A 22,971-nucleotide genomic window follows, 5' to 3' on the forward strand; every position below is an offset into this window, starting at 1 on the left:
TAAAAATTAGTATTTACTTATTTCATACGTATTTACTTATTTTTACTTATTAAGTATTTTTCTTTAAATGAGAATTTAAATGAGAATAACCTGTATCTCCTGCAGCCTGACCGGTGCTCCCCTCGCACCTCCATGCTCCCCATCAGCTCCTTTTCATAGCACAGCGCCAGACCCCGGGGCTCTTTGTGCTCCCTCATTTATGCCTGGGACGAAATGTGGGGGCTCAGGGCGGCAGGGGAAGTGAAATAGTGGTCCAGCTCTCCGAGCCAGCTCCCCGCCTGCCTCTTTTCTCCTCTCCCCTGCCTGCATTCATTAATCTGGCCGAGGCTAGGTGGGCTTGAGCAGCCGCAGTGCTCCCGGCGGGTGCTCCTGCACCATATAAGTTCACTTTTCCTTTCTTGGGGAATGTACATCCCTCCCCGGCGGCCCTCCGCGAGGCCGTGACGTGCTGGTGAGCTGCTACCTCGCCGAGCCTCTTCTCAGCTGCAATATCTCCCTGCTGCCGTCAGGCTCAGAATTAAGCCGATGACAAACGAGCTCACCACGCCAGCCGTGCCCGGGCGATTGATTCCTGCCTCGGGCGGGGAGCAGCCACGGCGGCATGGGGACCACGGGAGGAAGAGGAGGAGGAGGAGGAGAAAGAGGAGGAGGAGGAGGAGGGGAAGGCGACGACATCTGGGAGCAGCGGATTCCTGGCGGAGCAGAGGAAATGCCTTCTCGCTCTGTGTGACCGCAGCTTTCGGTTTCGGAGGGGGACGGGGTGTTTATACAGATCCGCAGCCATTGCATTTCCTGCCCCTGGGCCCGGGGCCAAGCTGCTCGTAAAGGGCGAGGAGAAAAACCTTAAAGGGAGCTGCTCGTGCCCGAGTTCCTGCCCCCTTTGCTCATGGCTTTTCCCTAGAACAGCTGGAGCTCGGCCCTGCTGGAAGCGGGGCTGGGCTCAGCGCTGCTGCTCCTTGCTGCCTCCCCTTCCCCACCGCCGTGCCCCCGGCTCTCCAAAACAGTTTGGGTTGCAGTTTTGGGAACCTCGCAGACAGATCTTCCGTTTCTCTGCTCAGAGCTCTGCTTTCCCCCTGTGACCCCTGCAGCTGTTGTTTCTCCTCGCTGCCCTTACCCCGTGGCCCTGGTGGATCCCTTTTCGAGCTGCTCGTTTATTTTGTCACCTTCAGCAGGGTTGGGCTGCTTCAATCTGGGCACACCCAGCCCCTGCCCCCCAGCAGACCCATCCTGAGCGTGCTTTCCTGCCCTGCTCCTCTCTCCCTCTGAGCCAGGAGAGGGGTTTCAAGCTGCTGAGCCAGGCGTTACCCAATTCCCCTGCTTTTGGCCTGGGTTTTGTGGCTGAAATGTGGCATCCCCGCACCCTCTGCGCACAGCCTCCAGCTCCGCTCCTGCCCCGTGTCGGGAAGCGCCTCTCCCCTCCCGAGCCAAAGATCCAGACAAGCTGCTCGGTTTTCAGAGCTTTAGAATTATCCTCTTAAAATTGGCTTCGAAAATAGTTGTTTTCTTTTATTAAAAAAAAAAAAAAAAAGAAAGAAAGAAAAGAGAAGCAAAGCCCAGCCTCCCCGCTTCTCCTGTTCCCTTTAGCAGGATCCTCGGCACAGCGTGAGCCGGGCAGGCGCAGGGCAGCTCAGGAATTTCCCCTTCCCCGCCAGCAACGCCCGCTTACAAAACCAATGGCCGGCCCAGCAGCTGCTGGAGGGGAGGAGAAGGGCTTTTGGAGGGGAGGAGAAGGGCTTTTCCCGGGGCCAGACCCCGTCCTGCTTCTCGCAGTAAGAGCAGCGGGGCTGTCCCTGGGCTCTGGCAGCAGCCGACCCACCCAGTCCCCTGGCACGAGCTGGCAGGATTTACAGAACATCGCTTCTGCACCAATTCACCATGTCCGAGACCTTGTAAACCTCCAGCACGTCCTCCTCCAGCCTGCTCCTCCCCAAAGCAAGGGGTGCCAGCTTCTTCAGTGCGCCGTACCGAGCGTGTCCACCTCGCTGTATTTTCAAGGGGCAGCAACGCCCCGAGGTTTGCTGAGGGTGTACAGACTGGGGAGGTGATGCCCTCTGCCTGGTTCCCAGCACCCTTCCTGGTAAAACCCAGCGTTTTTTCCCCGTGCTTTGCCTGTTAGGTTTTGCAGCCTCTTGTCATCGTGCCTTGTTGTGTTTCGCACCAAAGTTTTCAGCTGTCAAGCGCAGCTCCAAGCTCTCTCCTCAGCTGTGACTGTCACCATTGCGTAGGCGTGCTTTTGATGAGTTTCCCTGTAGATAAGTGGATGTCAAACACCTACCCCGGCGCTCCTTTGCCAGCTTTGTGCCCACTCAGGCTTTCCCCCTGCTCGTGGCAGCGGCGGCTGCTCGCTGCAGCGCTCCTTCCTGGCCCGGGGCTGTGCCGACAGAGCCTCTCTGTTTTCCAGCCAACGATTTCGGGCTGTTCCTCTCGGATGAAGACCCAAAGAAAGGGATCTGGCTGGAGGCTGGGAAGGCTCTGGACTACTACATGCTCCGCAATGGGGTAAGCACCCAGCCCGCATCGTGCACCCCGTGTCCCCCCCGCGTGGTCAGGGGGAGCTGCGGGTGCCCGGTGCCGGCGCTGGGAGCTGTGCTCGCTGTGCCTGCAGGACACCATGGAGTACAAGAAGAAGCAGCGGCCCCTGAAGATCCGCATGCTGGACGGGACAGTGAAAACAGTCATGGTCGACGACTCCAAAACCGTCACAGACATGCTGATGACGATATGCGCCCGGATCGGTGAGAGGACGGGTTTGGTGAGGGTCGGGAGGGTCTCAGGGGAGGAGCGCAGCGGTGCCAGCTCAGCCCCATGCACCTCCTGCAGGCATCACCAACTACGACGAGTACTCCCTCGTTCGGGAGATCATGGAAGAGAAGAAGGAGGAGGTCACCGGCACGCTGAAGAAGGACAAGACCCTGCTGCGGGATGAGAAGAAGATGGAGAAGCTCAAGCAGAAGCTGCACACGGACGATGAGTGTACGTGCCGGGGAGTGCTTGGGATGGATCCAGCCCTTGCAGGGGGCAGCAGGGCTGGGAGCAGGGCCTCTTGCCCCGCTGTCTGTCCCTGCCCGGCTGTCTGTCCGTCCCTGCTGATGCTCTGCCCTCGCCTGCAGTGAACTGGCTGGACCACGGCCGGACCCTGCGCGAGCAGGGCATCGACGACAACGAGACGCTGCTGCTGCGGCGCAAGTTCTTCTACTCCGACCAGAACGTGGACTCGCGAGACCCCGTGCAGCTCAACCTGCTCTACGTGCAGGTACGGCGCTGCCCTGTGCCCCTCAGGGCTCATAATTAAGGTTTGGGGCCAGGGGCAGCTGTGTGGGGGCATTTCAGGGTGCTCAGACCCCGGTGCTTTCTCTCCCCGCGCAGGCTCGGGATGACATCCTCAACGGCTCCCACCCCGTCTCCTTCGACAAAGCGTGCGAGTTTGCTGGCTACCAGTGCCAGATCCAGTTCGGGCCACACAACGAGCAGAAGCACAAGCCAGGCTTTCTGGAGTGAGTGTCCCGGGGGTGCCGCTGCCCCTGCCAGCGCCCTCCCCTTAGCGCCTGCGCCGAGCCGCGGCCCCTGGGGCTCCGTCATCCCCGAGGGGTGGCTCCGAGGAGGAGAGGCCCTGCGGGTCCTGGAGTTGTCGTTAGCGCTGCGACCTCTCCCACATCCTTCCTGTTCCCAAAAACCGTGCCCTAACAGCTGATTTTGCTGTCTTTTGGCAGGCTGAAGGACTTCCTGCCCAAGGAGTACATCAAGCAGAAAGGGGAGCGCAAGATCTTCATGGTACGTGCAGGGCGGAGCGGGGACAGCCTGGGAAGGCTGTGATGGGGGGGGGACAGCACGGTGTCACAGCCAGGGGTCCGTGGAGCTGTCCTGACGTCCCCTCATTGTCGCTGCAGGCTCACAAGGGCTGCGGGAACATGAGCGAGATCGAGGCCAAAGTTCGCTACGTGAAACTGGCCCGTTCCCTCAAGACCTACGGCGTCTCCTTCTTCCTGGTCAAGGTAGAGCAGCGGCTCCCCACCCCACCCCTCGTGCTGGCTGGCCAAAATTCCCTTTTTTTCCAGCATCCCTGCATCACTCCTGTCCCCATCCGCTCCTCACCCCACATTGCTCCAGCTTTCCTTGTCTCCCTGCCCCTCGTTTTGGCTTTCCCTCCATGCTGCCTTCTCGCTCCCTGGCTCTTGCTTTTCCCCGTGTCCTTTCCAAGACACACCTGGAAGCGTGGCCTTGGGGGTCTTTGCTGAGTCCTTCCCGAGCCAGCTTTGGGGCAGCCCCTCACCCTTTCGTCCCATCCCACAGGAGAAGATGAAGGGGAAGAACAAGCTGGTGCCGCGGCTGCTGGGGATCACCAAGGAGTGCGTGATGCGCGTGGACGAGAAAACCAAGGAAGTGATTCAGGAGTGGAGCCTGACCAACATCAAGCGCTGGGCAGCCTCCCCCAAGAGCTTCACCCTGGTAAGAGCCAGCCCCAGCCCTCCTGCTCGCCCCCCGAGTTGTCCCCCTCCGTGGGGCTGCCTTACCCTGCTCCCCCTGCCTCTGCTGGCCCCGAGATGGGTGGATGGAGGTGCTGAGCCCTGCTCCTGGCACAGCAGCTGGCCACGGGTGCTTAGCACATACCAGAGGGGCTCAGGACGGGCGCAAGCGCCCTGCCCTGGTGCAACCCCGTGCCATGCTGTTGCAGGATTTCGGAGATTACCAGGATGGCTACTACTCTGTGCAGACAACGGAGGGGGAGCAGATCGCCCAGCTGATCGCCGGCTACATCGACATCATCCTGAAAAAGGCGAGTGCCTGGGTGTGCGGGGAGCCTGCCTACAGCTGGCTCCTCTCCTCGGGGTGCTGCAAGGTGCCCCGTGGGCACGCAGTGCTGCTGGGGGGGCTGGGGACGTGCCGTGGGGTTTTGGGGGTGCCCCAGCCTGGGCAGTGTTGGGGAGGCTGGGGAGGTGCACGCAGGCTGACGTGTTTTCTCTTCACCTCCACAGAAAAAGAGCAAGGATCACTTCGGTCTGGAGGGTGATGAGGAGTCCACCATGCTGGAGGACTCGGTGTCTCCCAAGAAGTAAGCGTGCCATGCTGCGGGATGGCTGCAGCCCCCGGCACCCCATGGGCACCCTTCACCCTCGGGGTGCTCGTACACGGCGGCGATGCTGGTTTGGGGAGGTTTGTCCAAGCATTCCTGGATCTACCTGTTGCTTTTTTTTCCCCCCATTTCAGGTCGACAGTGCTGCAGCAGCAGTTCAACCGTGTTGGCAAGGCGGAGCTGGGCTCGGTGGCCCTGCCGGCTATCATGCGCACGGGGGCCGGGGGCCCTGAGAATTTCCAGGTGGGCACCATGCCCCAGGCCCAGCTGCAGATCACCAGCGGCCAGATGCACCGCGGGCACATGCCCCCCCTGGTAAGAGCTCCCCTGTGCCCACCGCTGCGGGGTGCAGGCGCCTGCGGGGCTGTTCCTGCTGCTGTGGTTCGTGGCACAGCCTTTCTGCTGCTGGGGGGGCTGCCCTCCCCTTCATCCTCCTCTGCAGCCAAGGAAATGTTTGAGCAGGGCCACAAAGAGTCTGTCACCTTCGGTGGTCCTCAGCCTGCCCCCAGTAAAAGCTTTGTGTCCCCACAGTCTTTGCTTCTGCCCCCAGAGAGCTGGTTGTGGGCTGGGTTCCCCACTGGGCATCCAATTTGGAGTGGGATGGGGCGTTTCCCATTGGGGGCGGAGAGTGGAGACCCCCCCTTTTTGCTGTCAGCCCCCCTTTTTTTATGTCAGCTCCTTCCCAGAGCGCTTCCCCTCACCCTGCCCTTGCCTTGCAGACTTCAGCCCAGCAGGCACTGACGGGCACCATCAACTCCAGCATGCAGGCTGTGAATGCAGCCCAGGCCACCCTGGATGACTTCGAGACCTTGCCGCCCCTCGGGCAGGATGCTGTGAGTGCCTGGGGAAAAAGGGTCCGGGCTGGGGGAGCCCTGCTGGGGGGGCTTTTGGTTCGTGGTGGGGTGGATGAGGCTGTGTGCCAGGAGAAGTGTCGGCAGCTCCCGGGATGATCTGCTCCCTGCAGAGGAGGGGTTGTGGCCAGGCACTTGGTTGTGGGGGGCTTGTTCTCAAACGCTTGCAGCTTTAGGATGAGCTGAATTTGGGGAGGTCCCTTCTCTTCCTTCCCTTCTCCTTGTCTCCCCGTTCTTGCACCTGTCTGGGGCTCCCCACCTCCACCTCCTGACCCTCTTCTCCTCATTTTAGGCTTCCAAAGCGTGGCGCAAGAACAAGATGGATGAGTCCAAGCATGAGATCCACTCCCAGGTGGATGCTATCACCGCCGGCACAGCCTCGGTGGTCAACCTCACTGCAGGTGAGGACAGTAGCCATCCTCCACCTCTGGGGAAGGCTTGGTCCCCCTACTCCAGCCTTTGGATGAAAATCAATGTTCCTGCCCTCCCTTGGAGACTGGAGGGAGGCAGCCTGGCTCAAGCAGGGCTAACAGAGCCCAGACCTCTTCTGATGTGCCTGGAGAACCAGCAGCACTCTGTGCCTTTCCACCCCACGACATCCCTGTCTGTGCACAGGCTGCTCCCCATCCTTCCCCTGCTGTGCCCGACCTCTCCTCCCCTAAACCACGGCCGCAGCATGGTCCAGCTCTCCTTTCCCGTGCCGTCCTTCCCAAATAACGTGACCACTTTTTGGACTCGGGGCTTTTGGGGGCGTCACTGGATGTATCCCACCCCCACATCTCCTCTCCTTCCCGCGCAGGGGACCCAGCAGATACCGACTACACGGCTGTGGGCTGCGCCGTCACCACCATATCCTCCAACCTGACCGAGATGTCCAAGGGCGTGAAGCTGCTGGCTGCGCTGATGGAGGATGAGGGAGGGAACGGGCGGCAGCTCCTGCAGGCAGCCAAGAACCTGGCCAGTGCTGTCTCTGACCTGCTGAAAACGGCGCAGCCTGCCAGCGCCGAGGTGCGAGGGGGCCAGGGGGTGGCACGGGAACAGCTCGGTTTGGGGCTTGCTCAAAACCCACCGTTGCTTTTTTTTTATTTATATATTTTTTTCATTTTTTCCTCCTTCCTTGCAGCCCCGCCAGAACCTCCTGCAGGCTGCCGGCCTCGTGGGCCAGACCAGCGGGGAGCTGCTGCAGCAGATCGGGGAGAGCGACACCGACCCTCGGTTCCAGGTGGGTGCGCCTGGCCGCGCACGGGGACGCGCGCTCGGAAAAACCTTCTGCCTTGCACAGGAGCGCCCCGCGGGGACCTTCTGCCGGCAGGAGAGGTCCGTGCTGAAGCTTGGCCCGCGTAGGGTGACTTTGCCCAGGGAGGGGACAGGCCGATTCCCATCCCCGTCCTTGGAGCCACGGTCCCGTAACGCCTCTTGTCTTGTGGATTCTCATGTAGATACCAGAAAGCCGGAGCGCTTGGATCCTGTCTGCCTCTGACCCAAAGACGGTAAAAGGGAGCTGTAGGCATGGCTCGGTGGTGTCTGCCCCTCTCGGATGTGAGGGCTGCTCCTCTGGGGACGATCAGCTGAACTCTTGGGAGAAGGGCTCTGGTGGAAAATCTGCTTTTCTCCTAATCAGCTCTCTGAAGTCCATGCACTCGGGTCGCTGCCCGGGCGAGCTGTGCCCGGGTCTGTGAGGCTGCCCAGAGCAGGGAACCGAGGCAGCTGGAGCCTCGTGGTTGTTTTTTTTTTGTTTTTTTTTGCTGAGCCATGCTGTTTTTCCATGACTGCTGCTCCCAGCACAAGGGAGGCAGCAGGCTGTGCTGGGAGAGGGAGCCAGCCCTCGCATGGACTAAAACAGGCTCCCGAACCGAGACGTTTCGGTTCACTGTGGCCACAAGGGGCAGATTTTAGGAACCGGAGGGCGATGTGCAGGGCAGCCTGCCCCTCCGCCACCAGACCCAAGTGTATCTGCTTCCTTCCTCTGGGCTCCTCTGCCAGGGGGCTGCTTCTCTGCCTCGGGCAGCTGCTGTGCTTCGGGGAACTGGTGGCTCCTGAGCTTGGTGCATGTGCTCTCGGGCTGCTGTCCTGCCTGGATGGCAGCAGGAGCAGCCTTTGCTCGCAGGAGACGTGGGGACGGTGTGACCTTTCTGCTTGGTGGCCAGAGGCTTCGCTGTCGTAGCAGGGTGCAGCTTCAGGGCTTGCTCAAGAGCCTGGTGGTGGTTTTGCCTGGTTTACGCTCTGCAAGCACGCCCTCGGAAGGAGGGCCGGGGCTTGGCAGCGCCGTAGCTGCTGTCTGCAGCAGGAGGGTGCCCGTGCAGCCGCCAGGGAGCCGTGCCCTGGGCACAGCACCTCGTCCGAGCTCCCTGCAGGTCCTGAGGGCTGCAGCGTGCTGTGGGGTCGGGCATTTTGCGAGGGAAGCTGCCTGCTGGCAGGGCGTCCTGGCATTGTGGTTCTCGCTGCGGTACCACTGAGGATGTGGCACAGGTTGTTCCTGTCGCAGCATCACGGGTGATGCTGGAGGTTGTCCGAGCTGCTCCTGGAGCTGTTCCTATCCAGGGCAGCGTCCTGGTGCCGGCTGTGGCACATCGTAGGGATGTGCTCGAGGAGTTGCCAGCCACACCAGCCGCTCCAGGAGTTCGCTGCGAGGCCGAGGTGGCGGAAAGGCCCCCTGAGCTCATGTTTCCCTGCTGAATATTTCACGAGAGAGCTGCGCGGGCGGCTGTGCCGTGCCGGGCTCCGCGGTGACTCCGGCGCTGACCTCCTCCATCCCCGCAGGACATGCTGATGCAGCTGGCCAAGGCCGTGGCCAGTGCCGCCGCTGCCCTGGTGCTGAAAGCCAAGAACGTGGCTCAGAAAACGGAGGACTCGGCGCTGCAGACGCAGGTGATCGCGGCCGCCACGCAGTGCGCCCTCTCCACCTCCCAGCTGGTGGCCTGCACCAAGGTAAGCGGCACCCACCAGCACCCCGCAGGGTTTGGGACAGCAAATCCTGGTTCCTCTCCTCCTTGGAGGTCGGGGAAAGCTCCTGGAGAGCAGGAACTGCGTGGTGACAGCTTTCTCCTCCCCTGCAGGTGGTGGCTCCCACCATCAGCTCCCCGGTGTGCCAGGAGCAGCTGATTGAGGCCGGCAAGTTGGTGGCCAAGTCTGCAGAGGGCTGCGTGGAGGCCTCCAAGGCGGCCACCAGCGACGACCAGCTGCTGAAGCAGGTGGGGGTGGCAGCCACCGCCGTCACCCAGGCCCTGAATGACCTGCTGCAGCACATCAAGCAGCACGCCACGGGCGGGCAGCCCATCGGGCGCTACGACCAGGCCACCGACACCATCCTCAACGTCACCGAGAACATTTTCAGCTCCATGGGCGACGCGGGTGAGAGCGAGCGGCTGGTGGCGCCTGGGGGGGGGAGCAGACTGGGTGGGGGGCTGGAGGGAGCACGGGTAGGTGGAGCAGCCTCTCTGGGGCCGTGTTTCCATGCCTGTTTGCCGTGCCTTTGCTGTGGTCGGGTGCCTGGAGGCTGGTGTGGTGGAGCGGGGAGGTATCAGGGGACTTGCTGATGGCCACCCTTCCTTTCTGTCCCAGGCGAAATGGTGAGGCAGGCTCGTATCCTGGCCCAGGCCACCTCCGACCTTGTCAACGCCATCAAGGCTGACGCAGAGGGAGAGACAGACCTGGAGAACTCGCGCAAGCTGCTGAGTGCAGCCAAGATCCTGGCCGACGCCACCGCCAAGATGGTCGAGGCCGCAAAGGTTCGTGGTGCACGGGAGGAGCTGCTGGAGCAGAGGGGCTGCTCCGCGTAAAGTGTGGGCTATAAAGGAGTGACGGCTCTCCTGCTTTGCCCAGGGAGCCGCAGCCCACCCGGACAGCGAGGAGCAGCAGCAGCGGCTGCGGGAGGCAGCAGAGGGGCTGCGCATGGCCACCAATGCCGCGGCGCAGAACGCCATCAAGAAGAAGCTGGTGCACAAGCTGGAGGTGAGCACCGGGCAGAGAGGGAGCAGGGTCGGTGAGCCTTAGAGGGAAGCAGGACCCTAGTTCATGGTGGGGGGGCTTCCAAACCACGTTGCCTCCACGGCTGACCCCGGATTTCCCCCTGCAGCACGCAGCCAAGCAAGCGGCCGCCTCCGCCACCCAGACCATCGCCGCCGCGCAGCACGCCGCCGCCTCCAACAAGAACCCGGCCGCCCAGCAGCAGCTGGTGCAGAGCTGCAAGGTGAGGGGCACGGGGCAGAACGGACCAACCTGGTGGGAAATGATGCTGGGAGAGAATTGTAGTTACGTGCCCAGCTTTTATTGTGTTTGTGCCGAGCAGCCTTATTGTGAGAACAGTGATTCCGGCAAATACGGCGTGAGGGGTTTTTAAAGGTTTTTTAAAGTTGACTTGGTGTCATGCAGCATCTTCAGCAAAATGTTAGTGGGGTTTGGCATCTGTAAAGGGGTCGGGGATGGCTCTGGGTGTTGTTATAGAGCACTGGGTTCTGGGGGATGCCTGCAAGGAGGCTCTAGAGGGGCTAGGTTCATGTCTGACTCTGATCATGTCTGATTCTGATCAATGATCGTGAGCTCATAGAATGGTTTGGGTTAGGAGGGACCTTTAGGATCATTTAGCTCCAACCCCCTGCCATGGGCAGGGACACCTCCCCCCAGCCCAGGCTGCCCCCAGCCCCATGCAGCCTGGCCTTGAGCACTGCCAGGGATGGGGCAGCCACAGCTCCTCTGGGCAGCCTGGGACAGGGCCTCACCACCTCTGAGTGAAGAATTTCTTCCTTATATCTAAACTAAATTTCCCCTCTTTTTTTTTTTAAAGCAATTTCCCCTTGTCCTATTGCTACATTCCCTGACAGAGCCCCTCTCCACAGCCACCATCGGTCAGACCTGCGGGTGGCCGAGCCGCAGGGGGCAGGGAGGGCAGGTTTGGCTGGAGGCACCGGAGGGACCTGCACGCTCCGTGTCCCCGGCGGTGACTTTTATCTTCTCTCCTCGCAGGTGGTGGCCGACCAGATCCCCATGCTGGTGCAGGGCGTGCGGGGAAGCCAATCTCAGCCAGACAGCCCCAGCGCCCAGCTGGCTCTCATCGCCGCCAGCCAGAACTTCCTGCAGGTACCCCCAAATCTGCTGCCTGCCGCGGGCAGCGAGGGGACAGCCAGCTGTGTGCCACCCCGTCTCACCCCTCTTTCTCTTGGCAGCCCGGTGGGAAGATGGTAGCCGCAGCCAAGGCCACTGTGCCCACCATCACCGACCAGGCATCCGCTATGCAGCTCAGCCAGTGTGCCAAAAACCTGGCTGCAGCCCTGGCCGAGCTCCGCACAGCTGCACAGAAGGTGAGAGGCTGGTGGAGGAGGCTGGGACAGCTCTAAATGTGGCCAAGCTCCTACAAAACCGCTCTTCCTTCTCCCCACCACAGGCACAGGAGGCCTGCGGGCCCCTGGAGATCGACTCGGCGCTGGGCTTGGTGCAGAGCCTGGAGAGGGACCTGCAGGAGGCCAAGGCGGCCGCCAGGGATGGCAAGCTCAAACCTCTGCCTGGAGAGACGGTGAGAGGGCACACGGGGTGCTGGGCATGGGGTTTGAGGGCTGTCTGGGTGGGGTGTAACCCCTGCTCGCCCTGCAGATGGAGAAGTGCGCCCAGGACCTGGGGAACAGCACCAAGGCCGTCACCTCTGCCATCGCCCACCTGCTGGGCGAGGTGGCCCAGGGCAACGAGAACTACACAGGTACCAGCCCTCATGCCCCGGCCGTGCCCCGTGGAGGGGCTGTGCTCTCTCTGACTGATCGCTCTCCCCCCTGACAGGCATCGCTGCCCGGGAGGTGGCCCAGGCGCTGCGCTCGCTCAGCCAGGCTGCCCGCGGCGTGGCGGCCAACACGTCGGACCCGCAGGCGCAGGGTGCCATGCTGGAGTGCGCCAGCGACGTGATGGATAAGGCCAACAACCTCATCGAGGAGGCCAGGAAGGCGGTGGCCAAGCCTGGAGACCCCGACAGCCAGCAGCGCCTGGTGCAGGTGGGACCGGGACCCCAGGGGAGGCAGCGGGATGGAGGCAGGGTGATGGGGGTGGCCGAGGGACAGCCACCACTCTTGTCCTCTGCAGGTGGCCAAGGCGGTGTCGCAGGCACTGAACCGCTGCGTGAACTGCCTGCCCGGGCAGCGGGACGTGGACGCTGCCATCCGCATGGTGGGAGAGGCCAGCAAGAGGCTGCTGTCGGATTCGGTGAGCTCAGCGCGGGGCTGAGGGGGACGGGGAGGTGTTGCGGTGCGCACCGGCCGTGCTGGATGCTCTCCGGCACGTCCCCAGGTGTGTGAGGGTGCTGGGCTCCCTGTGCTGCTCCTGACCCTCTCCCTGCCTCCAGTTCCCTCCCAGCAACAAGACCTTCCAGGAGGCACAGAGCCAGCTGAACCGGGCGGCAGCGGGACTCAACCAGTCTGCCAATGAGCTGGTGCAGGCATCGCGGGGCACCCCGCAGGACCTGGCCAAATCCTCGGGCAAATTCGGACAGGACTTCAACGAGTTCCTGCAGGCGGGCGTGGAGATGGCCAGCCTGTCCCCGGTGAGAGCAAACACCCCTTTGGCAGTCCTGGCTACGGTGGGAGGCTGCTGAGCGCTGGGGGAGGCATGCAGCCACGAGCAGTGGTTCGGGGACTGCTGTGAGCTGCTGTGGGTAACACCCTCGAGATGGAGCCTGGAGGTGGGATAAATAGCAAGAGCAGGGGAGGAAGTGGCTTGCGTGCAGTGAGTGTAGTCACCAAACGCTTGCTGCTGGTGGCCAGCGGGTGAGTTGGGTGAAGGGAGCTGGCGCAGCATAGAAACCACCAGAGAAACTCAGGGGGTGGGCAGGGAGCTCAGGAACCTGCTGTAGGTGACTTTTTGGCTCCCTGCAGAACAAGGAAGACCAGGCGCAGGTGGTGTCAAACTTGAAGAGCATCTCCATGTCCTCCAGCAAGCTGCTGCTGGCAGCAAAGGCGCTTTCTGCCGATCCTGCGTCCCCCAACCTCAAGAATCAGCTGGCAGCGGCTGCACGGTAAGAGGAACTGCTCGGGCTGTGTGGAGGGAGGTGGGCAAGTGCCAAAGTGTGTGCTGGGCCAGCAGCTTCGGGAGTCCTGGTGTTTGCCTCCATGCGGCTCAGCTTGCTCTGGGGCTGTCCTGAGACCATTTATCTAACGTCATCCTGGCCTGGCTGCCAAAAGAGACAAGCCCTTGGGCTGGTAGGAGTGTCCTCCAGCCCGAACCTCTGCCCGTTTCCTGCACCAGGACATGCCCCACAGCCAGGTTAAGGATGTTTGCAGTGGTGGTGGCTCTGGGCGGTGACGGTGGCACTGATCCAGGCGTTGTCTCTCCCCGGCAGGGCTGTGACCGACAGCATTAACCAGCTGATCACCATGTGCACCCAGCAGGCGCCAGGACAGAAGGAGTGCGACAATGCCCTGAGGGAGCTGGAGGTGAGAACCGGAGAATTCTGCTTGGCTGGGTGCTGGGATGTCTGGGGCGGGGAGAGGAGCAGCTCCTCTGTGCCACACGAGGCAGGAGGGAGCAAAACGGAGCTGCGAGTGCACGGTGATGTGGGGAGCCCAGACCCTTCCCCTTGACGTGCCACCCGTGTGTCTCTCTAGACGGTGAAGGAGCTGTTGGAGAACCCCACGCAGACCGTCAATGACATGTCCTACTTCAACTGCCTGGACAGCGTCATGGAGAACTCCAAGGTGGGTGTCTTCCTGCGGGTTACAGACACCCGGCTGGCGGAGCACGGTGAGCCCTGAGGCTGTGGCAGCCAGCGGTGGTCTCCAGCTGGTGGCCGTGTGTCCCGCAGGTGCTGGGCGAGTCCATGGCCGGCATCTCGCAGAACGCCAAGAACAGCAAGCTGCCCGAATTCGGGGAGTCCATCAGCGCCGCCTCCAAAGCTCTCTGCGGGCTCACCGAGGCAGCAGCCCAGGTGAGATGCGCTTGGTCCCAGCCCCATCCATCTCACCCGGTGCTGGGAGCCTTCTCCTGCCCCGGTGCAAGCCCTCACTGCCTCTCTTTTATCCGCAGGCTGCCTACCTGGTGGGAGTTTCAGATCCCAACAGCCAGGCGGGACAGCAGGGCCTGGTGGACCCCACTCAGTTTGCCAGAGCTAACCAAGCCATCCAGATGGCCTGCCAGAACCTGGTGGACCCTGCCTGCACGCAGTCACAGGTAGGTGTGAGGTTGGGCACCACCACGGCCGTTTTCCTGCCTAAAAGGGGGTGCTGGAAAGCAGGGAGGTGCCGTGGGTCCTGCCTCACCCTGCTCTCCTCCCCAGGTGCTGTCAGCAGCCACCATCGTGGCCAAGCACACCTCGGCCCTGTGCAACACGTGCCGCCTGGCCTCCTCCCGCACCGCCAACCCCGTGGCCAAGCGCCAGTTTGTGCAGTCAGCCAAGGAGGTGGCCAACAGCACGGCCAACCTGGTGAAGACCATCAAGGTGTGTTGGGGTTGGGGTGGCAGTGGCCAGCCCCGCAGAGCTGGGATTTGGGGTGTGCTGAGGGATGGGTGGCTAACTGCTGGATCTCTCCTCCACGCCAGGCCCTGGATGGAGCCTTCAACGAGGAGAACCGGGAGCGGTGCCGCGCGGCCACGGCTCCTCTGATAGAGGCTGTGGACAACCTGACAGCCTTCGCCTCCAACCCCGAGTTTGCCACCGTCCCTGCCCAGATCAGCCCCGAGGTGGGGTGCCGCCGGGGCAGGGAGGGGGTGGCCTGGCTGTGGTGGGCGCTGCGGCAGGGTGGGGAGGAGCTTGAAATGGGTTCCCAGAGCCGAAATGGTGTCTGGAGGGTGCAATGAGGAGGCAGCACTGGGCGTTGGGCACCGAGGGGCTGCTCCTGGGTGAGGAGAAGGGGCGACGTGCCCGTCCGTCTGTGTCACTGGGCCTCCGTCTCCCTGCGCAGGGACGCAGAGCCATGGAGCCCATCGTTTCATCCGCCAAGACCATGCTGGAGAGCTCTGCCGGCCTGATCCAGACCGCACGCTCCCTGGCCGTCAACCCCAAGGACCCGCCGCAGTGGTCAGTGCTGGCCGGGCACTCTCGCACCGTCTCGGACTCCATCAAGAAGCTGATCACCAACATGAGGTGAGGGCCGTGAGGGCCTAGACGGGGCTGCGGCCTTCTCAGCCTGCCTGGCGTGCTTGGCCGGAGCCCCTGCTGATGGTTTCCCCTGGCTGGGCTCACTCCACGAGGACGTTTTGGCTCATCTGGCCTGTCTGTCACGCAGGGACAAAGCTCCTGGGCAGCGGGAGTGCGACGAGGCCATCGACGTCCTCAACAGGTGCATGCGGGAGGTAGACCAGGCCTCCCTGGCGGCCATCAGCCAGCAGCTGGCCCCTCGAGAAGGCATCTCCCAGGAGGTGAGCGGGGGGCAAAGTCCTTTTCTGGAGCCCCTGCTGGCCTCCTCTGCTTCCACACAGGGCTTTGGGAGCCCTCCTTGTGTCTTCAGCATCTGCCCAGCCAGGTGCTGGGTGGAGCAGCCTTCTTCCAGGCTTTGTGTCCCTGCTGTGTGTCTGTCTGGGTGGGACAGAGCAGGGCTGTGCAGCTCCCTGTCTGCCAGCCCTCGGAGCCAGAGCTTGTTGTTCAGCGATCAAACATCACCTCGGAGCCCTGCTTAACAGGGGCAGGCTAACTCCTCCCCAGCAGAGCTCAGCGAGGCCAGCCTTGCCGCGGCCTCACGCCGTGCGCTCTTTTTCACAACAGGCTTTGCACAACCAGATGATCACGGCCGTGCAGGAGATCAACCACCTGATCGAGCCCGTGGCCAGCGCCGCGCGGGCTGAGGCCTCGCAGCTGGGACACAAGGTAACGGGAGGGGATGGGTGGGGAGGGGGCGTTAAGGCAGCAGGCGTGTGGAGCACCCCGCATCGGGAGGAGGGGTTGTGAGCAGCCTCCAGGAGCTGCTGGCACTGACGCTGCTCTTCCCTAGGTGTCCCAGATGGCTCAGTACTTTGAGCCGCTCATCTTGGCGGCTATCGGCGCTGCCTCCAAGACACCCAACCACCAGCAGCAGATGAACCTCCTGGACCAGACCAAAACGCTGGCCGAATCTGCCCTGCAGATGTTGTACACCGCCAAGGAGGCCGGTGGGAACCCCAAGGTGAGCAGGAGGTGCACGTGGTGAGCCTCGGACACGTGCCACGTGTCCTACATGTGGTACCAAAACCCAGAGCTGGTGTCCCTGTTGTCTCTCCCTTCTCTCACTCCGTCTCCTCCTTGCAGCAAGCTGCCCACACGCAGGAGGCTCTGGAGGAGGCCGTGCAGATGATGAAGGAGGCTGTGGAGGACCTGACCACCACCCTGAACGAGGCAGCCAGCGCCGCGGGTGTCGTCGGGGGCATGGTGGACTCCATCACCCAGGCCATCAACCAGGTGAGGGGAACGCAGAGAGGGCTGGGGGAAAGGAGGAGGCAGAGGCAGGGAGAGATGCAGAAGATGTTCAGATCTTCCCATACCGAAATTCTGGGGTACAGGCTGGGGAGGGTGCACTTGGGGTCATAGTGGGCACAACCTGAGGCAGGGCAGCACGAGTCTCCTGCTGTGCTGTGGCCAAGCAGGATCACTGGGCAGGGCCAAACTCTCCTGATGTTCTCTTCCAGCTTGACGAGGGGCCAATGGGTGAGCCAGAGGGGACCTTTGTGGACTACCAGACCACGATGGTGAAGACGGCCAAGGCTATCGCAGTGACCGTGCAGGAGATGGTGGGTGCAGAAGCAGTGGTGCTGCCGCCTCGCCCAGCAGGGCAGCTGCCCTCCTTGCTCCCCTGTCCCACCCTAAAGCCCGTCTGAGCCCTGCTCTTTTCCCACCTGCAGGTCACCAAGTCCACCACCAACCCAGACGAACTGGGCATACTGGCCAACCAGCTGACCAACGAATACGGGCAGCTGGCACAGGAGGCCAAGCCAGCTGCGCTCACCGCTGAGAATGAGGAGGTGAGAGCATCGTGAGGGGGGACCCGGGCAGGGTGTCCCTTCGGGCTGTCTCACGCCTGTATTTTCCTGCAGATCGGCTCCCACATCAAGCGCCGGGTGCAGGAGCTGGGTCACGGCTGTGCTGCCCTGGTGACCAAGGCTGGAGCCCTGCAGTGCAGCCCCAGCGATGCCTACACCAAGAAGGAGCTGATCGAGAGCGCGCGCAAGGTCTCCGAGAAGGTGAGCGGCTGCAAGGGTCCCAGGGCGGGTACCAGGAGGGGAGGAAGGATGTGAGAACAACTCTGGATTGAGCCACGTGCCCTTTGAGCCTCCACCAGGGGTTTTCTTGTCACCCTGCTGGGCTCTGTCTGCTCTCTGGCCCTGGCACAATTCAGCTGGTGGGGCAGGGGATGGGTTCCCCTCCTGGCACCATCACAACTTGCACTGTGATGGGCAATTGTGGCAGCCAGGTGCTGCCTGCTGAAGTGCTGGTAACAGCCTGCCAAGGAAGACTGATCCACACGCTGCTGGCAGCCCAGGGCTCTCTAAATCAGCCCTTGCAGAGGTGTGTGTAGTATTTGCTGTGCCTCCAGTAAGCCTGAAGCTCATGCTAGGTGATCAGTATCCCCTGCACCTTTTGCTAGCGTGATGGAAAGCATCCTGCCCATCAGCCAGTCTGAAAAAGCACACTGATTAGGAACAGACCAAAAAAAATGGTTTAAAAAATACAACTGATAAGGGTAGAGTGGCAATGCTTGCAAGCAAGATTACAGAGGCAAAGCAAACACTGCTTCGTACCACCTGGCACATGTCTGCGTTCCCGGGGCCCCCTCCTGGTTCTTCCTTTCCAAGCTTTTACTTTCTGTCAGGAAACTTACTATCTTATGAGCTCTTGCCAAAGCACAGAAATTGAGCTTAGCACTTACAGAAGGAAGGAGCTGTAATGTTCTGATAAGGTGCTAGCCCTGTTTGTTTGGAAAGCAGCAGAGTGCAGTGTCTCCTGTACCCACAAGCACGATAGGTACGAGATAAAAATAAATGGGAGCTAAGAAGGGGATGAAGGATCCTCTTTGGATTGAAGGGTGTCCGTCCTGGGGAGGTGTCAGAGGTGTGTGGTGGGGATGTCCTGAGCCTGCTCTGCCTTTCTCAGTCACCCTGCTCGTACCTTGCAGGTGTCCCACGTGCTGGCAGCCCTGCAGGCTGGGAACCGCGGGACTCAAGCCTGCATCACCGCTGCCAGCGCTGTCTCTGGCATCATCGCTGACCTCGACACCACCATCATGTTTGCCACGGCAGGGACCCTCAATCGGGAGAACTCGGAGACCTTCGCTGACCACAGGTACCGGGGTGGGGGGTACAACACCTTGGCCAGCCCCTGCTCAGCTGGGGACAGGGGGCAGCTCTGCCCTGCCATCTCACATCTCTGTAAGCTGTGGACCAGCCCCACGGAGACCTGCGAGTTCGGGTTGTGCTGGCAGTTTTTCCCCTCCAGCTCATACAGATGGAAGGCAGGGAGCAAGGAGCACGTGTGCATGCAGAGGCTTCTCTGTTTTTTCCTTAAACACCCCTCTCTGACTCCCTTCTTCTCCCCAGGGAGGGCATCTTGAAGACAGCCAAGGCGCTGGTGGAGGACACCAAGGTGCTGGTGCAGAACGCCACGGCCAGCCAGGAGAAGCTGGCGCAGGCTGCCCAGTCCTCCGTGACCACCATCACCCGCCTGGCGGAGGTGGTGAAGCTGGGTGCTGCCAGCCTGGGCTCTGAAGACCCAGAGACTCAGGTAGGGTGGGGTGTGTGGTTGAGTTTTTTGCCTGGTGCTAGCAGAGCTGGCTGATTTGAACGCCGTGTAGATGGCATGTTCTGGGGTGCCCGAATTTTCTGCTGCGGGGCCACCCCACCCGCAGCCTGAGTGTGTCCACAGCAAAGCCGTGACCTTGGTCTTGCTCTCCCCAGGTGGTTCTGATCAATGCTGTGAAGGACGTGGCCAAGGCACTTGGGGATCTGATCGGTGCCACCAAAGCAGCTGCTGGCAAAGCTGGGGATGACCCTGCTGTCTACCAGCTGAAGAACTCCGCCAAGGTCTGCACTGGGGCGCAACGGGGAGAAGGGGATGGGGCAGGAGGGCTGGAAGAAGAGGAGGAAAGGACTTCTGTGCCTGTCTGGGGACGGGAGGACAACTGGGAGGCAGTCAGGGCAAGGGGGCACAGAGATCAAGATGAGGAGGTGTGAGTGGAGTATGGAGAAGGGGCAGATCCAGACCAAACCACGAGGGAGGGACAGGCGCCGGCAGCATCCCGGAGCTTTCCGGGGGGCTTTTTCCCAGTTCTGTTCTCCCTCCCACAGGTGATGGTGACCAACGTCACTTCCTTGCTGAAGACAGTGAAGGCTGTGGAGGACGAGGCCACCAAGGGGACGCGGGCACTGGAGGCCACGATAGAGCACATCCGCCAGGAGCTGGCGGTGAGCGCAGCGCCGCGGGGCTCCCCTCCCTGCCCTCCTGCCTCCCCAAAACCTCACCCCTGTGCCTCTCTCTTCTCAGGTCTTCTCCTCCCCAGTGCCTCCTGCCCAGGTTTCCACCCCAGAGGACTTCATCCGAATGACGAAAGGCATCACCATGGCCACGGCCAAAGCTGTGGCCGCCGGCAACTCGTGTCGGCAGGAGGATGTCATCGCCACAGCCAACCTGAGCCGCCGCGCCATTGCGGACATGCTGCGCGCCTGCAAGGTGCCACGGGGATGGGCAGGGGGTGTGGGGCTGGCACGGGGCTGGGGGACAAGCAGGTGGCCTGTTTGAGCCCCTGTATGGCAGGGGAGGCGTCCTGATACGAATTTCTGTCCCTGGGTTCCAGGAGGCCGCCTACCACCCCGAGGTGAGCGCCGACGTGCGGCAGCGGGCGCTGCGCTTCGGCAGGGAGTGTGCCGATGGGTACCTGGAGCTGCTGGAGCACGTGCTGGTGGTGAGTGTCCCCAGACTCCTTTTCCGTGGTTTGCTGAGGCTTCCCTTGAACAACGGAGTGCTCCCCAGATCCCCATCTTCCTATGGGCTCTGTAGATCTTCCCTCTGAGGTCTTTTTAGTGCGCTCCCCATGAGTGCCCGAGGTGAGCCTTGCACAGGGCTGAGCGCAGGGGAGGAGGTGGCATGGGGTCACCGCTGGCACACAGGCCTGTCCTCCAGGTCCTGCCTTGAAGGAGAGACCTGCTGGCTGCCTTGAGCCTGCACAGCTCTTCATTGCTGCAGTGCTCCGGGCTAAGGTTGCTCTGACCTGAGCTAGACAGTCGATGTCAAAATCAACTTGAAAAAGCTGGTGACAGGTCCCTCTCCCGTTCCTCACCCCTGTACCCACTGTGTGGCCCACCTCCGTCCCCGTGAAGGTCCCGCAGAGGAAAGGAGCACCTCCCGTGCTCCCTGATTGCTTAGGCAGGCAAGGTGAGGAGGGATGGGAGGGCCGCCTGCAATTACTTACGGAAGCAGATGTCGGAGTGATCAGCAAGCTCTAAAGAAAAGTATTTGGCTAACAACAGATGGAGATTAACCGGCCATAAACAGATGGAGGCTGGAAATTCGACAACACAGGAACAGAATCCTGAAGCAGCTTCCATTATGAGTGGTGGGAGTGAGAAAGAGCCAGTGTGAAAACAGAGCTCGTTAAGCTCGCACAAGGGTGTGCGAGACAGGCAGTGCCTGCGGTGGCAGAGGTGTTGACTGCAGAGGCCAGCTGCACCCTCCTGATCCAGCCCTCCTCCAGCTCAGTCCTCCCGAGCCCTTCAGCTGGCCGCTTTAATGAGCTGCCCTGCAAGATCGGTGTGGCTTGAATGAAGCAAATTAAGGCTGGATTAAGCAGGAGATGGGAGGAAAGGGTTCAGTGAGGTGCTTCCAGCGGTTTGCATTCTTGGCAAGATGCTGAGAGCTGATCTTGCTGCAGGGGTGGATGCACAGAGCGCGTGCCTGCAGAGCTGATGATAGCCTGGACCTGGAGCGAGGAAAAAGAGCGAGCGTGGGGTCTGTGAACAGCATGGTTTCACTAGGGTGGTTAAAAAGGGACTGAGAACAAAGGGAGGCAGGCAGGACCCGAGGGCTAGACACTGAAGCCAGACATGGGGGGAAACCAAAGGATGGTTTTATCTGGAGGACGTCGGGATATGGTTCCAAGGGGGGCAGTGAGTTTTCCGTGCTCTGCATCTAGATCAAATGTCTTTCTGGAAGATGCTCCAGCCACTCGTTAAGTCACCGCAGCCAAGACCGAAGTGCTAGGTGAAATTCCCTGGCTGACCTGTTGTTAACAGATGATTGGGCTAATGACATACTGTGGCAGTGCCCAAGGTCAGACTGCTCGCAGAAGCGTGCTATTCCCCTGCATTTTGGGTGTCGCCTTCCAGCCGCCGTGCGATGTCTCCTGAGTTTCATACGTGCAGCCCATCCCGTGAACTATTCACCGGAGGTGCATCTTAGCAAGCTTCTGGCCTCCAGAAAGAGGACCGTTTAGCAACTTTAAAAATCTTGTCGGGGCAGATGACAGAGTTAATAACACGGCTTTTCGCCCAGGCGTGCTCAGGAGGGCAGCGTGGAGGTGCTGGGGGGGCAGTCAGCAGCTCTTTGTCAGCCCTGCCCCAAACGGAGGGATGTGGTTGGGAAGGTTGTGGACAGGACGCTGCCTTGCCCCCAGCAGCAGTGGAGGCTTGCAGTGTGTGTGCTGGATCAGTCCTTTTGGGAACCAAGGCCACGGTGTGCGAGCAGGAGCGGTCAGAGTGCAGGGGAGTTATTTGGCTGGGGATGGGAAGCGCGGCTCCCAGGGAAGGAGCCAGCCAGCAGCATATTTCACTGGGGAGGGGAAGGAATGCGAACCTCCGTGGGGACGTGGTATTTGGTAACAATAGGTCTCCATCACCGAAAGCAGGGGAATGCAGGCTGGAAAGTGCAGGCAGAGAGCTCAGGGTGGGGAGCAGCGAGGTGCCCCGTCCACCAGGCAGCAGGCAGGGCTGAAGTTTGCAGTGGTGATGGCAGCAGGGCACGGGACCTCCCCACCTTCCTCCCCCCTCTCCTCCTCACCTCCACCCCACCCCGCGCGTGTCCCCGTTGCCTGCCAGGGCATTCACTGCCTTCTTCTCTCTCCCCTCGGTGCTCCCCGTCAGCCGGTGAGTACGGTGACACTCGGTGTGCCTGCCGGTGCCTAACCTCAGCATGAGCCTTTGCTGGTGGCGTGCCCAGCCTGGTGCTGGGGTGGCACGGCTGCTGCCGTGTGGTTTTGGGGCAGGACCCCGCCGTCTGTGCCTCTACTCACCCTGCTCGAGCTGACGTGTGGCCTCGGGCGTGCCGTGGTGTGTGCATGGAAGTGCTTTGAGTGGGGAGGAGGAGGTGTCTGGGGGGGAAAAGGGGATCCTGGGGGGGGAAAAGGGGACCCTGGGGGGCAGCCGCTGAGCGCTGGAAGGATCCTGACTTAAATGAGGACCTCGGTGCTGCGAGGTGTCCCAGAAGGTGTGGACTGAATAGGGCCAAGGGAAAGGAAAAGATGAGCTGGCTTGAGACAGGATGGCAATCAGTGACTGACACGTACTCATGGGGCTGGGGGGCTCTGCTCCCCTTCTCTTGGGGGATCCCCTCCAATGGACCCTCGGGGTCCCCTGAAACGAGAGTGGCTGGAGTTTGGTGGTGGCACCTTCTCAGGCAGCCAAATTCTGGGGTCGAGGGGCAAAACATGGTCAGAAGGGGCTGACAGGTGGGGTCCTGCCCCTGCTTTGTGGTCTCCCTCCTGTGCTCAGCTCTGCTCCTTTCCCCCCAGATCCTGCAGAAGCCGACCCACGAGCTGAAGCAGCAGCTGGCCGGGTACTCCAAGCGTGTGGCCAGCTCTGTCACAGAGCTCATCCAGGCAGCCGAGGCCATGAAAGGTGAGCGCCACGGCTCCGTCCTCCTCCGGGACAGCATCTAGGGCTGGGATTAGAGCCTGGGGCCTTCGTGCTGGTGGGAGGAGGTAGGGTGGGTCAGAAAGGAGGCCGTGCGTGGCTTTAACCTGTCTGGGTTCCTGTCCCCTCTAGGAACGGAGTGGGTTGACCCAGAAGACCCCACGGTTATTGCCGAGAATGAGCTGCTGGGGGCAGCGGCTGCCATCGAGGCTGCAGCCAAGAAGCTGGAGCAGCTGAAGCCGAGGGCCAAGCCCAAGGTAGGACGGGGTGCTG

The 22,971-nt window shown here is 61.6% G+C and overlaps 1 protein-coding gene across 2 annotated transcripts in view; it reads left to right on the forward strand.

The window, feature by feature from the left end:
- TLN1 (talin 1) overlaps nucleotides 1-22,971 on the forward strand; it is a 29,981-nt gene that overhangs the window by 3,981 nt on the left and 3,029 nt on the right. The window contains exons 3-53 of one of the 2 annotated variants that reach the window (XM_068667616.1): nucleotides 2,402-2,499; nucleotides 2,606-2,735; nucleotides 2,821-2,973; nucleotides 3,111-3,253; nucleotides 3,367-3,494; nucleotides 3,711-3,771; nucleotides 3,888-3,992; nucleotides 4,291-4,446; nucleotides 4,673-4,774; nucleotides 4,974-5,050; nucleotides 5,206-5,386; nucleotides 5,791-5,904; nucleotides 6,215-6,323; nucleotides 6,722-6,930; nucleotides 7,046-7,144; nucleotides 7,362-7,412; nucleotides 8,683-8,850; nucleotides 8,979-9,273; nucleotides 9,484-9,650; nucleotides 9,745-9,873; nucleotides 9,998-10,111; nucleotides 10,885-10,998; nucleotides 11,085-11,219; nucleotides 11,303-11,431; nucleotides 11,509-11,611; nucleotides 11,689-11,897; nucleotides 11,986-12,105; nucleotides 12,245-12,442; nucleotides 12,774-12,913; nucleotides 13,238-13,331; nucleotides 13,503-13,592; nucleotides 13,700-13,822; nucleotides 13,921-14,064; nucleotides 14,171-14,332; nucleotides 14,434-14,574; nucleotides 14,796-14,977; nucleotides 15,120-15,252; nucleotides 15,596-15,697; nucleotides 15,822-15,992; nucleotides 16,115-16,264; nucleotides 16,492-16,593; nucleotides 16,705-16,824; nucleotides 16,897-17,043; nucleotides 17,976-18,142; nucleotides 18,397-18,580; nucleotides 18,754-18,879; nucleotides 19,144-19,260; nucleotides 19,340-19,525; nucleotides 19,650-19,757; nucleotides 22,578-22,683; nucleotides 22,831-22,955. In XM_068667616.1, the coding sequence (XP_068523717.1) occupies nucleotides 2,402-2,499; nucleotides 2,606-2,735; nucleotides 2,821-2,973; nucleotides 3,111-3,253; nucleotides 3,367-3,494; nucleotides 3,711-3,771; nucleotides 3,888-3,992; nucleotides 4,291-4,446; nucleotides 4,673-4,774; nucleotides 4,974-5,050; nucleotides 5,206-5,386; nucleotides 5,791-5,904; nucleotides 6,215-6,323; nucleotides 6,722-6,930; nucleotides 7,046-7,144; nucleotides 7,362-7,412; nucleotides 8,683-8,850; nucleotides 8,979-9,273; nucleotides 9,484-9,650; nucleotides 9,745-9,873; nucleotides 9,998-10,111; nucleotides 10,885-10,998; nucleotides 11,085-11,219; nucleotides 11,303-11,431; nucleotides 11,509-11,611; nucleotides 11,689-11,897; nucleotides 11,986-12,105; nucleotides 12,245-12,442; nucleotides 12,774-12,913; nucleotides 13,238-13,331; nucleotides 13,503-13,592; nucleotides 13,700-13,822; nucleotides 13,921-14,064; nucleotides 14,171-14,332; nucleotides 14,434-14,574; nucleotides 14,796-14,977; nucleotides 15,120-15,252; nucleotides 15,596-15,697; nucleotides 15,822-15,992; nucleotides 16,115-16,264; nucleotides 16,492-16,593; nucleotides 16,705-16,824; nucleotides 16,897-17,043; nucleotides 17,976-18,142; nucleotides 18,397-18,580; nucleotides 18,754-18,879; nucleotides 19,144-19,260; nucleotides 19,340-19,525; nucleotides 19,650-19,757; nucleotides 22,578-22,683; nucleotides 22,831-22,955 (6,917 nt within the window). The remainder of the gene's footprint in view (nucleotides 1-2,401; nucleotides 2,500-2,605; nucleotides 2,736-2,820; nucleotides 2,974-3,110; nucleotides 3,254-3,366; nucleotides 3,495-3,710; nucleotides 3,772-3,887; nucleotides 3,993-4,290; nucleotides 4,447-4,672; nucleotides 4,775-4,973; nucleotides 5,051-5,205; nucleotides 5,387-5,790; nucleotides 5,905-6,214; nucleotides 6,324-6,721; nucleotides 6,931-7,045; nucleotides 7,145-7,361; nucleotides 7,413-8,682; nucleotides 8,851-8,978; nucleotides 9,274-9,483; nucleotides 9,651-9,744; nucleotides 9,874-9,997; nucleotides 10,112-10,884; nucleotides 10,999-11,084; nucleotides 11,220-11,302; nucleotides 11,432-11,508; nucleotides 11,612-11,688; nucleotides 11,898-11,985; nucleotides 12,106-12,244; nucleotides 12,443-12,773; nucleotides 12,914-13,237; nucleotides 13,332-13,502; nucleotides 13,593-13,699; nucleotides 13,823-13,920; nucleotides 14,065-14,170; nucleotides 14,333-14,433; nucleotides 14,575-14,795; nucleotides 14,978-15,119; nucleotides 15,253-15,595; nucleotides 15,698-15,821; nucleotides 15,993-16,114; nucleotides 16,265-16,491; nucleotides 16,594-16,704; nucleotides 16,825-16,896; nucleotides 17,044-17,975; nucleotides 18,143-18,396; nucleotides 18,581-18,753; nucleotides 18,880-19,143; nucleotides 19,261-19,339; nucleotides 19,526-19,649; nucleotides 19,758-22,577; nucleotides 22,684-22,830; nucleotides 22,956-22,971) is intronic. The other variant, XM_068667617.1, reaches the window with a different exon arrangement.

Source organism: Anas acuta, chromosome Z, assembly GCF_963932015.1.
Source record: "Anas acuta chromosome Z, bAnaAcu1.1, whole genome shotgun sequence".
Lineage (NCBI taxonomy): Eukaryota > Metazoa > Chordata > Aves > Anseriformes > Anatidae > Anas > Anas acuta.